The sequence below is a fragment of the Nerophis ophidion genome, linkage group LG01, assembly GCF_033978795.1.
Source record: "Nerophis ophidion isolate RoL-2023_Sa linkage group LG01, RoL_Noph_v1.0, whole genome shotgun sequence".
In the NCBI taxonomy this organism is placed as follows: Eukaryota; Metazoa; Chordata; class Actinopteri; order Syngnathiformes; family Syngnathidae; genus Nerophis; species Nerophis ophidion.
The window spans coordinates 7,439,196-7,451,965 of NC_084611.1; the positions used below are offsets into that span (position 1 = coordinate 7,439,196).

General features: G+C 41.4%; 2 protein-coding genes across 2 annotated transcripts in view; one reads left to right on the forward strand and one right to left on the reverse strand.

The window, feature by feature from the left end:
* The window catches only part of LOC133551230 (zinc finger protein 771-like), a 172,868-nt gene that overhangs the window by 109,071 nt on the left and 51,027 nt on the right, over positions 1-12,770 (forward strand). The gene's annotated exons all lie outside the window — the stretch shown is intronic.
* On the reverse strand, positions 518-9,762 carry LOC133563702 (gastrula zinc finger protein XlCGF57.1-like). Its single transcript, XM_061918160.1, has 3 exons — positions 9,482-9,762; positions 4,710-5,081; positions 518-4,548 (listed from the first exon to the last, which is right to left on the reverse strand). Exons 1-3 carry the CDS (start codon positions 9,576-9,578, stop codon positions 3,182-3,184), a joined length of 1,836 nt encoding a protein of 611 aa, XP_061774144.1. The 5' UTR covers positions 9,579-9,762; the 3' UTR covers positions 518-3,181.

Consider the following 12,770-nt stretch of genomic DNA (forward strand, 5'->3'; position numbering starts at 1 on the left):
TCAGGTACCGGGAATCTCCAGCGCGTTCAAGGCATTATGAATTCTATTTCCTAGCAGGATATATTAGCTGCAAATGTCATGAAGTCAGTGACGAAGCTGAGGCTTGGGAGACGTTGGACCTTCCAACAGGACAAGGATCCCAAGCATACCTCCAAATCAACATCAGAATGGTTGCAGAAGAAGAGCTGGAAGACTGTGGAGTGGCCTTCACAGTCGCCAGACCTAAATCCTCTAGAAAAGCTGTGGTGGGACTTGAAGAAGGCAGCTGCAGCACGCAAGCTCAAGAATATGAATGAACTGGAGGCCTTTGCCCAAGAGGAATGGGCTAAAATACCTGTAGATGCTTGCAAGAAGCTTGTGTCCGCTTATGTATCACCTTTGAAGGATGTCATTCCTGCCAAAGGGTGTTCTACTAAGTACTAAAGATGCATGGAACTAGGGGGTTGAATCATTTTGTCAATGAGATATTAAGAAAAATGCCCTTTTTTGGTATTTTGTAAAATGCAGTTTTACAATTTAAGTTGCATTTGTCTATTTGACACATCTTTATTTGATATGACTATAAACAAAATACGGAATAAATGTCCAACTTGCTAAAACACCCAAATTGTGTGGGGGTTGAATCATTTTGATCACAACTGTAAATGCCAGCAAAAACCTCACAAATGTCATCAGGTCTTTCTGGTCTTCGGAAGGAGCAACCAAGCACTACAAGTATCATCTAACTTATTATTCAAGAAAGTTTCAGGTACGCAGAGGACATGGGGTCATGAGGACATGAGCTTATACTCCAAATCAGGGGTGCTCACACTTTTTCTGCAGGTGAGCTACTTTTCTATTGACCAAGTCGAGGAGGTCTACCTCATTCATATTTATATTTTATATTTATTTATTCATGAAAGAGACATTTTTGTTAACAAGTTAATGGTGTTTAATGACAATACAAGCATGTTTAACACACATAGATTCCTTTCTTTCATGAAGACAAGAATATAAGTTGGTGTATTACCTGATTCTGATGACTTGCATTGATTGGAATCAGACAGTGGTGCTGATAACGTCCGCATTTTCAAACGGAGGAGAAAAAAGTTGTCCTTTCTGTCCAATACCACATGAAAGTGGTTGGTTTTTGGCATCTAATTTGTCCAACTTGCACACTCGTTTTTAAACACTTTGTTATGAGAGTAGCATATGTGTGTGGCCCTTTAATGTCTGGCAGCAGGTGAGTGACGTCAGTGACTGTGCGGGTGGGCAAGCAAGTGAGAAAGCGGTCGCTGAGGGCGGGGGAGAAATACATTGGCATCAAACTCTGTAGCTTGCTAGCTTGTGCACGCTAGCTTTCTGAGACTTTTATTTTGATAGCACAGGCAGGATGAAACAGGTCTTTTATGGTGAAGACAGGAACTGTGCAGTCGCTCTTTAGAGTTTTGACAGCAGGTTCGGCCCAAGAGTCCGTTGAAATAAAGTGTTTCAATCCGTCCTGTCAGTGATTTCTTTCTTAAAGTGGAACATTATCAGCAGACCTATGTAAGCGTCAATATATACCTTGATGGTGCAGAAAAAAGACCATCTATTTTTTTAACCGATTTCCGAACTCTAAATGGGTGAATTTTGGCGAACTAAACGCCTTTCTGTATATCGCTCTGGAGGGGATGACGTCAGAATGTGACGTCGCCGAGGTAATACAGCCGCCATTTTCATTTTCAACACATTACAAACACCGGGTCTCAGCCCTGTTATTTTCCGTTTTTTCGACTATTTTTTGGAACCTTGGAGACATCATGCCTGGTGGGTGTGTTGTCGGAGGGTGTAACAACACTAACAGGGAGGGATTCAAGTTGCACCACTGGCCCGAAGATGCCAAAGTGTCTGCCGCCAGACCCCCATTGAATGTACCAAAGTGTCTCCCCATTTGACCGGCGATGACAGACATGGCACAGAGATGTATGGATAACCTGCAGGTGCATTTGCAACGATAAAGTCAACTAAATCACAAAGGTGAGTTTTGTTGATGTTGACTTATGTGCTAATCAGACATATTTGGTCGCGGCGTGACTGCCAGTTAATCAATGCTAACATGCTACGCTAATCGACGCTAACATGCTATCTACCGGCTGTGCTAAAGCAGACATGGCACAGAGATGTATGGATAACCTGCAGATGCATTTGTAACGAAAAAGTCACAGTAATCACAAAGGTGAGTTTTGTTGATGTTGACTGCCAGCTAATCGACGCTAACATGCTACGCTAATCGATGCTAACTTGCTATTTACCGGCGGTGCTAAAGCAGACATGGCACAGAGATGTATGGATAACCTGCAGATGCATTTGCAACTATATTACGTTTCCTTCCACCCACATTTAATGTGAAAAAAAAACACTTACCAATCGACGGATTTAAGTTGCTCCAGTGTCAAAAGATGCGAAAGTCCTGATCGTTTGGTCCGCACATTTTACCGGCGATGCTAACGCAGCTATTCGGCCATGCTATGGCTATGAATAGCGTCAATAGCTATTCGCTCAATAGCTTCAGTTTCTTCTTCAACACTTTCATACTCCAACCATCTGTTTCAATACATGCGTAATCTGTTGAATCGCTTAAGTCGCTGGAATCCGAGTTTGAATCCGAGCTAATGTCACTATATCTTGCTGTGGTATTCCCATTGTTTGTTTACATTGGCAGCACTGTATGACGTCACAGGGAAATGGATAGTGGCATCGCAAATAGCGAAAATCAAGCACTTTAAAGCTTTTTTAAGGGATATTCGGAGACCGGTAAAATTTTGAGAAAAACTTCAAAAAATACAACATGCCACTAGGAACTGATTTTTATTGTTTTTAACCCTTTTGAAATTGTGATAATGTTCCCCTTTAATAATGAACTGGCAGCAGCCAGCGTCATCTCACAAGATCCTCGGTTGCCGAGAATGTCAAACAACTGACGAAAGTTAAGTCTCGGTGAAGATTGATGATCGCTCATTTTTATGTCTGTTTTTTTAATGCCTGGCTTGAGATCGACTGACACACCCTCCGCGATCGACCGGTAGCTCGCGATCGACGTAATGCCCACCCCTGCTCCAGTTAATACCAATTTGAGCGGACCTCTCAGATATTTTGAACAACAACAAACTTCATTTATGAAGAGTTCCTGGGTTTGCCTCAAACTTCGGCTGCTGATTCGTTATTTTCCCTTGTGTGTTTTTAAGTGTCTTAGTGCGACAGTATTATAACGGAAGCTTTGATTGCAAACTGAACAACTAAATGGTTTTTCTCCAGTGTGTTTCATGTTGTGTTGAACCAATCCTTGTCTGGAAAAAAAGCTTTTACCACAGTCCGAACAATTAAATTGATTCTCTCCTGTGTGTGTTCTCATGTGCTGAGTCAAATAGCTGTTTCGTGAAAAGCTCTTCGCACAAACTGAGCAACTAAATGCTTTTGGATCATTGTGTGTTATCATGTGTTGTGTCAATTGCCACATTGTAGCAAAGCTTTTAGCGCAAACTGAGCAACGGAATGGTTTTTCTCCTGTATGAGTTCTTATGTGTTTGGTCAAACTGCTCTTTAGAGAAAAGCTTTTGCCGCAATCTGAACAATTAAAGTTTTTTTCTCCCGTGTGTGTTCTCATGTGTGGAACCATGTGATTCTTTTGAGAAAAACCTTTACCACAAACTGAACAATTAAATGTTTTTTCTCCTGTGTGTGTTCTCATGTGGCCGGTCACACTACTCTTTTGAGTAAATCTTTTACCGCAAACTGAACAAGTAAATGGTTTTTCTCCGGTGTGCGTTCTCGCGTGTTTAGTCAAACTGCTCTTTAGAGAAAAGCTGTGTCTGCAAACCGAACAAGTAAATCTTTTTTCTCCAGTGTGTGTTGTCATGTGTTTTGTCAAACTGCTGTTTTGAGAAAAGCTTCTACCGCAAACTGAACATGTATATGGTTTTTCCCCAGTGTGCGTTCTCATGTGACTAATCAAATTGCCCTTATGAGAAAAGCTTTTTGGACAAACTGAACAGCGCAAATATTTTTTACTCATGTTAATTTTAGAGTTTCCAGAGTGTTTTTTGTTCACCGAACAGTTAAATGTTTGTTCTCCTGTGTGTGCTCTCATGTGTTGAGTCAAATTGCTCTTTTCAGCAAAGCTTTTAGCACAAACTGAGCAGCTCAAACATGTTTTACCTCTCTTCTTTGAAGAGCTTTCAGAGTGTTTGTTGTCAGTGTGAGTCCTCATATCACCTTCACAGTCTGTATCGCTGCTCAAAGGTTCTTCAAACTCATTTTCAGCCTCACTATCTGATAGTGGAGCTAAGAGGTTGTCTGGTTGTGGTTTCTCTTCATCATCTTCAGTCTTCACAGAGACAACAGTCAGTGGAAAATTAATGAGATCAGCTTCCTGTGGTACTAAAAGACACTCTCCCTCCTGAATGATCCAGAGTTCCTCCTCTTCCTTTTTAATGCGGGGTGGTTGTGGAGTCTCCTGCTTCAAAGTGGAGTCCTGCCCCTGCGACTGAGATGGAAGTTCTTGTGGATGACCAATCAGCTGGTATAAGTCTGCAGGAAACAAACAACACAAACACACTTTAGCTCAGACATGATCCATGAGAGGTTTCTCCTTGAACTCACTACAATCTACGTCATTGTGAGTTTAGGTAAATGGCTTTACTCAGTAAAACCTTTAAGACAAACTGAGCAGTTCAACTGTTTTTTTTTACCTCTCTTCTTTGTAGAGCATTCAGAGTGTTTGTTGTCAGTGTGAGTCCTCATATCCCTTTCACAGTCTGTATCGCTGTTCAAAGGTTTTTCAACCTCGTCTTCAGCCTCACTATCTGATAGTGGAGCTAAGAGGTTGTCCACTTGTGGTTTCTCTTCATCATCTTCAGTCTTCACAGAGACAACAGTCAGTGGCAACTTGGTGTAATCAGCTTCCTCTCGTCCTAGAAGACACTCTCCCTCCTGAGTGATGCAGAGTTCCTCCTCTTCCTTTTTAATGCAGGGTGGTTGTGGAGTCTCCTGCTTCAAAGTGGAGCTCCCAGCCGGCAACGGAGTGAGAAGTTCTTCTGGATGACTAATCAGCTGCTGGACGTCTGCAGGACACAAACAACACAAACTCACTTCAGCTCAGACATGATCCATGAGATGTTTCTCCTTGAAGCCGCTACCCACTTCCTTCTATGTAAAGAGGAACATTATCAGCAGACCTATGTAAGCGTCAATATATACCTTGATGGTGCAGAAAAAAGACCATCTGTTTTTTTAACCGATTTCCGAACTCCAAAAGGGTGAATTTGGCGATTTAAACACCTTTCAATTGTTCGCTGTCAGAGCGATGACTTTTCACCCGTGACGTTACAATGGGAAGCAATCCTCCATTTTCTCAAACACATTACACACACCAAGTCAAATCAGCTGTTATTTTCCGTTTTTTCGACTGTTTTCCGTACCTTGGAGACATCATGCCTCGTCGGTGTAACAACACTAACAGGGACGGATTCAAGTTGACTTACGTGGAGTTTGCATCGATTAGCATGGCATGCTAATCGATGCTATCATAGCAGAAATGGCAAGAATGTGTTTATATCCTGCGACACTCAAAGCAGATTCATTTCCAACGATAAAGTCAACGAAATGTTGATGTTATTGACTTATGTGCTAATCAGACATATTTGGTCACGGCATGACTGCCAGCTAATCGATGCTAACATGCTATTTAGGCTGCACATTTGTAGCTATATTTGCATCCAGCCTTTCCCTCCACCCGCATTTAAAGCCAAACAAACACATACCAATCGACGGGTTTAAGTTGCTCCAGTGGTCAAAAGATGCAATCGTTGGTTAGAAGGCGATCGCCAAATAGGTTCAATAGCTATTCGCTCAATAGCTTCAGTTTCTTCTTCAATTTCTTTTCGCTATCTGCCTCCATACTCCAACCATCCGTTTCAATACATGCGTAATCTGTTGAATCGCTTAAGCAGCTGAAATCCGAGTCTGAATCCGAGCTAATGTCGCTATATCTTGCTGTTCTATACGCCATGTTTGTTTGTATTGGCATCACTATGTGACGTCACAGGAAAATGGACGGGGGGATTTACAGATAGCGAAAATCAGGCACTTTAAAGGGGAACATTATCAGCAGACCTATGTAAGCGTCAATATATACCTTGATGGTGCAGAAAAAAGACCATCTATTTTTTTAACCGATTTCCGAACTCTAAATGGGTGAATTTTGGCAAATTAAACGCCTTTCTGTTTATCGGTCTTTTAGCGATGACGTCAGAACGTGACGTCACCGAGGTAACACACCTGCCATTTTCATTTTCAACACATTACAAACACCGGGTCTCAGCTCTGTTATTTTTCGTTTTTTAGACTATTTTTTGGAACCTTGGAGACATCATGCCTCGTCGGTGTGTTGTCGGAGGGTGTAACAACACTAACAGGGAGGGATTCAAGTTGCACCACTGGCAAGAAATCTGCCGCCAGACCCCCATTGAATGTACCAGAGTGTCTCCACATTTGACCGGCGATGCTAAGACAGACATGGCACAGAGATGTATGGATAACCTGCAGATGCATTTGCAACGATTAAGTCAACGAAATCACAAAGGTGAGTTTTGTGGATGTTGTTGACTTATGTGCTAATCAGACATATTTGGTCACGGCATGACTGCCAGCTAATCGATGCTAACATGCTATGCTAATCGATGCTAACATGCTTTTTACGCTAGCTGTATGTACATTTGAAACTAGATACCCACATTTAGTGCGAAACAAACACTTACCAATCGACGGATTTAAGTTGCTCCAGTGTCACAAGATGCGAAAGTCCTGATCGTTTGGTCCGCACATTTTACCGGCGATGCTAATAAGGCAGCCATGTTATGGGCCACTTCATTAGGTACACCAATTTTATTGGCGAATAGTGTCAATAGCTATTTGCTCAATGGCTTCAATTTCTTCTTCAATTTCGTTTTCGCTATCTGCCTCCATACTCCGACCATCTGTTTCAATACATGCGTAATCTATTGAATCGCTTAAGCCGCTGAAATCCGAGTCTGAATCCGAGCTAATGTCGCTATATCTTGCTGTGGTATTCCCATTGTTTGTTTGTATTAGCAGCACTGTGTGACGTCACAGGGAAATGGCCAGTCGCATCGCAAAAAGGGAAAATCAAGAACTTTAAAGGGGAACATTATCACAATTTCATCCATCCATCCATTTTCTACCGCTTATTCCCCTTCGGGGTCACGGGGAGCGCTGGCGCCTATCTCAGCTACAATATCAAAAGGGTTAAAAACAATAAAAATCAGTTCCCAGTGGCTTGTTGTATTTTTTGAAATTGTTTTCAAAATTTTACCGGTCTCAGAATATCCCTAAATAAAGCTTTAAAGTGCCTTATTTTCGACTCTCTGCGAAGACACTGGCCATTTCCCTGTGACGTCACACAGTGCTGCCAATGTAAACAAACAATGGGAATACCACAGCAAGATATAGCGACATTAGCTCGGATTCGGACTCGGATTTCAGCGGCTTAAGCGATTCAACAGATCACGCATGTATTGAAACAGATGGTTGGAGTATGAAAGTATTGAAGAAGAAACTGAAGCTATTGAACGAATAGCTATTGACGCTATTCATAGCCATAGCATGGCCGATTAGCTGCGTTAGCATCGCCGGTAAAATGTGCGGACCAAACGATCAGGACTTTCGCATCTTTTGACACTGGAGCAACTTAAATCCGTCGATTGGTAAGTGTTTGTTTCGCATTAAATGTGGGTGGAAGGAAACGTAATATAGTTGCAAATGCATCTACAGGTTATCCATACATCTCTGTGCCATGTCTGCTTTAGCACCGCCGGTAAATAGCATGTTGGCATCGATTAGCGTAGCATGTTAGCATAGATTAGCTGGCAGTCAACATCAACAAAACTCACCTTTGTGATTTCGTTGACTATCGTTGCAAATGCATCTGCAGGTTATCCATACATCTCTGTGCCATGTCTGCTTTAGCACCGCCGGTCAAATGTGGAGACACTCTGGCACATTCAATGGGGGTCTGGCGGCAGACACTTTGGCATCTTGGGGCCAGTGGTGCAACTTGAATCCCTCCCTGTTAGTGTTGTTACACCCTCCGACAACATACCAACGAGGCATGATGTCTCCAAGGTTCCAAAAAATAGTCGAAAAAACGGAAAATAACAGAGCTGAGACCCGGTGTTTGTAATGTGTTGAAAATGAAAATGGTGGGTGTGTTACCTCGGCGACGTCACATTCTGACGTCATCGCCTCCAGCCCGATAAACAGAAAGGCGTTTAATTTGCCAAAATTCACCCATTTAGAGTTCGGAAATCGGTTAAAAAAATAGATGGTCTTTTTTCTGCACCATCAAGGTATATATTGACGCTTACATAGGTCTGCTGATAATGTTCCCCTTTAAAGACTTCTTTTATTGTGAAGAAATGTTTAGAAGTAAGTTGATGAATCCAGATGGATCTCTATTACAATCCCCAAAGAGGGCACTTTAAGTTGATGATTACTTCTATGTGTAGAAATCTTTATTTATAACTGAATCACTTGTTTGATTTTCAAAAAGTTGAATTACTTTTATATCTTTTTTCCCAAAATAGTTAAAGAAAGACCACAACAATTTATACAAGTTAATAAATCAAAAACTGATGACATAGTGCTGTATTTGACTTCTTTATCACTTTTTTTCCAACCAAAAATGCTTTGCTCTGATTAACGGGGTACTTTAATTAAAAAAATTTTCACAGGGGGTACATCACTGAATAAAGGTTGAGAACCACTGCCGTAGAACAAACACTATTTGATTTCCCATCATGCAGCTCATTTTTATTAGACATTTATTGAAATATCTTGTGTGACATCATGCACAAAAGTGCACTTTATTTGTTTCAAACTATTGTAGTGGCGTTCTGTACAAAAAGTACACTTTAATTTAGTGTTGTTTTGATAAGTCATATTAGTGACATCATGCACAAAAGTGCACTTTATTCTTTTAAGTGGTCTGTACAAAAAGTGCACTTTAATTTAGTGTTGTTTTGATATGTCATCTTAGTGACATCATGCACAAAAGTGCACTCATAGCTTGTTTGAAAATGTCTCTGACAATCTTGCACTTTCTGATTTGGAAATGACATGAAGGTTTGTGCCACTGCTTAATAAATGTTTAATAAATACACTTTTGGTCAATTTACTTAGTTGTGGTTTCCCTCTCTGCATGAAAGTTTAAAAGTAGCATATATTAATGCAGCATGAAGAAGAATGTTTGAATGTAGACACATAGAATCATCATACTGCTGTGATTATATGCATCAAGTGTTCATTCAAGGCCAAGGCAAAAATATCGAGAGATATATATGGTGTATCGTGACATGGCCCAAAAATATCGACATATTTCAAAAAGGCCATATCGCCCAGCCCTACTTAAAATAGCTTTCGAGGAAAGACACTTCCACTCACTCACCTTTATCTGCAGTTTCTGTCTTTTTTCTGGAAGTCGATTCTCTTTCAGTTTCTCTTTGACATGACGTCGCCATCTTAGCACAGCAGTAGTCGTCCATCTTCTATCACGTCTTCAATCTTCACTTCAGGTAACACTCCAACGCTCCAAACTCAACTTCCGTTCCGTGGGCTTTAGAAAAGACAACTACTGAGGTTTTTGATGCTATATTTAAATCCACAAAGGTAAAAAGATCGAAAGCCGCAGCAACTCAGTCCGCCATTTTGCTATGTTCTTCTTGCCACTGCTCGATTGGTTTTGCGCATGCGCCAGAATTCGGTAACTTCCTTTCCGGGCTTTACAGCAGTTGTTTTTTCAAAATAAAGGCATTTTACTATCGTTTTTAAACAACGGTTCGTGAAAGTATCTACTTTCACGAACCGTTGTTAAAAAACGATAGTAAAATGCCTTTATCTACTTTCACGAACCCCTCCCGAAAATGTTTTCACCTGGATAACAATATTAGGGGCGTGAATTAAAACCTCTGCCTTTAGCGTCCTCGACACATACTTGCCAACTTTGAAACTTCCGATTTTGGGACATGGGGGGCGTGGTCGGGGGTTGGGGGCGGGGCATTGTTGGGGGCGTGCTTAAGAGGGGAGGAGTATATTTACAGCTATCCATCCATCCATTTCCTACCGCTTATTCCCTTTGGGGTCGCTGGTGCCTATCACAGCTACAATCGGGCGGCAGGCGGGGTACACCCCGGACAAGTCACCACCTCATCGCAGTATGTGTAGAAATCTTTATTTATAATTGAATCACTTGTTTTTATTTTCCAGCAAGTTTTTAGTTATTTTTATATCTTTTTTTCCAAATAGTTCAAGAAAGACCACTACAAATGAGCAATATTTTGCCCTGTTATACAATTTAATAAATCAGAAACTGATAACATAGTGCTGTATTTTACTTCTTTATCTTTTTTTTTTTCAACCAAAAATGCTTTGCTCTGATTAGGGGGTACATCTCTGAAAAAAGGTTGAGAACCACGGCTCTAAAAGCCGTACATGTTGTTGTCACATATGCATGTACAGTAGATGCCAGTATTGTCCTGTTTAAGGGTGTCACAACATTGCTGTTTACAGCAGACGAAAACATGACTGCTGTTGTTGCGGCGCTGGGAGGACTTTAATCTCTGAAAAAAGGTTGAGAACCACTGCTCTAAAAGCCGTAGATGTTATCGTCACATATGCGTGTACAGTAGATGGCAGTATTGTCCTGTTTAAGAGTGTCACAACATTGCTGTTTACGGCAGACAAACTGCTTTACGGTAGACGAAAACGTGACTGCTGTTGTTGCCGCGCTGGGAGGACTTTAATCTCTGAAAAAAGGTTGAGAACCACTGCTCTAAAAGCCGTAGATGTTATTGTCACATATGCATGTACAGTAAATGGCAGTATTGTCCTGTTTAAGAGTGTCACAACATTGCTGTTTACGGCAGACGAACTGCTTCACGATAGACAAAAACGTGACTGCTGTTGCTGCCGCGCTGGGAGGACTTTAATCTCTGAAAAAAAGTTGAGAACCACTGCTCTAAAAGCCGTAGATGTTATTGTCACATATGCATGTACAGTAAATGGCAGTATTGTCCTGTTTAAGAGTGTCACAACATTGCTGTTTACGGCAGGCGAACTGCTTTACGGTAGACAAAAAAGTGACTGGTGTTGTTGCCGAGCTGGGAGGACTTTAATCTCTGAAATAGGTTGAGAACCACTGCTCTAAAAGCCATATATGTTATTGTCACATATGCATGTCCAGTAGATGGCAGTATTGTCCTGTTTAAGAGTGTCACAACGTTGCTGTTTACGGCAGACAAACTGCTTTACGGTAGACAAAAACGTGACTGCTGTTGTTGCCACGCTGGGAGGACTTTAATGAGACTGCCTAACAATAAACCCATATAAGAAACCAAGAACTCGCCCTCGATCATTCTAAAGTTATAACGTCATTGGGCAGGCACTCTGTTTATATTGTGGGAAAGCGGACGTGAAAACAGGCTGTTGACACGTCATTCAGGTCCACATGAAGCTGAAGGGGGCGTGGCCTCAAGCTCCACCTGAATTTCAAGAGATTTTCCGGAGAAAATTTGTCCCGGGAGATTTTCGGGAGAGGCCCTGAATTTCGGGAGTCTCCCGGAAAATCTGGGAGAGTTGGCAAGTCAAGTCCGCTTTACCTCCTTACAAACAGCATGCCGGCCCAATCACATAATATCTACAGCTTTTCACACACACAAGTGAATGCAACGCATACTTGGTCAACGGCCATACTGGTCACACTGAGGGTGACCGTATAAACTTTAACACTGTTACAAATATGCGCCACACTGTGAACCCACACCAAACAAGAATGACACATTTCCGGAGAACATCCGCACCGTAACACAAAACAGAAAAAATACCCAGAAGCCCTTGCAGCACTAACTCTTCCGGGACGCTACAATATACACCCCTGCTAACAACAAACCCCAACAACATTCGGAGGTCTCAAGGTTGGCAAGTATGCTCTATATCTGGAAAATATTGTTTGCAATCAAAACAATTTGAGTGTATAATATATAATATACACAACAAACTAGATGTATGACAATCAAACTTGGGCCCGTTTCAATGTATTTGGGGGCCCGAGACAAAGGTGGGGGCTGGTCCTCATAAAATTTTTTTTTTTTTTAGTACATTTTCAAAATGTGGTCATAGGAAAAAATATATTCGGTAGTTGCCAAATAATCAGTACTATTCAGACAATAAAGCAATATAATAAACAACTATACATTAACTATACAGTAAAGGTAAATATGAAGATCCATACAACAGGAAGTGACCCTTTGTGACCAAACAAACTCCATAAAAGCGTAAAAAATATCACATATGACCGGCGATGCTAAGACAGACATGGCACAGAGATGTATGGATAACCTGCAGATGCATTTGCAACGATCAAGTCAACGAAATCACAAAGGTGACTTTTGTTGATGTTGTTGACTTATGTGCTAATCAGACATATTTGGTCACGGCATGACTGCCAGCTAATCGATGCTAACATGCTACGCTAATCAATGCTAACATGCTATTTACGCTTGCTGTATGTACATTTGAAACTAGATACCCACATTTAATGCGAAACAAACACTTACCAATCGACGGATTTAAGTTGCTCCAGTGTCACAAGATGCGAAAGTCCTGATCGTTTGGTCCGCACATTTTACCGTCGATGCTAATAAGGCAGCCATGCTATGGGCCACTTCATTAGGTACACC

Coding starts and splice junctions, on each gene's coding strand:
- LOC133563702 (XM_061918160.1), bottom strand. CDS start 9,578: ATGGACGACTACTGCTGTGCTAAGATGGCGACGTCATGTCAAAGAGAA. Junction 5,082..9,481: donor GACAGAAACTGCAGATAAAG/GTGAGTGAGTGG, acceptor TGTGTCCTGCAG/ACGTCCAGCAGCTGATTAGT. Junction 4,549..4,709: donor ATGCTCTACAAAGAAGAGAG/GTAAAAAAAAAC, acceptor TGTTTCCTGCAG/ACTTATACCAGCTGATTGGT.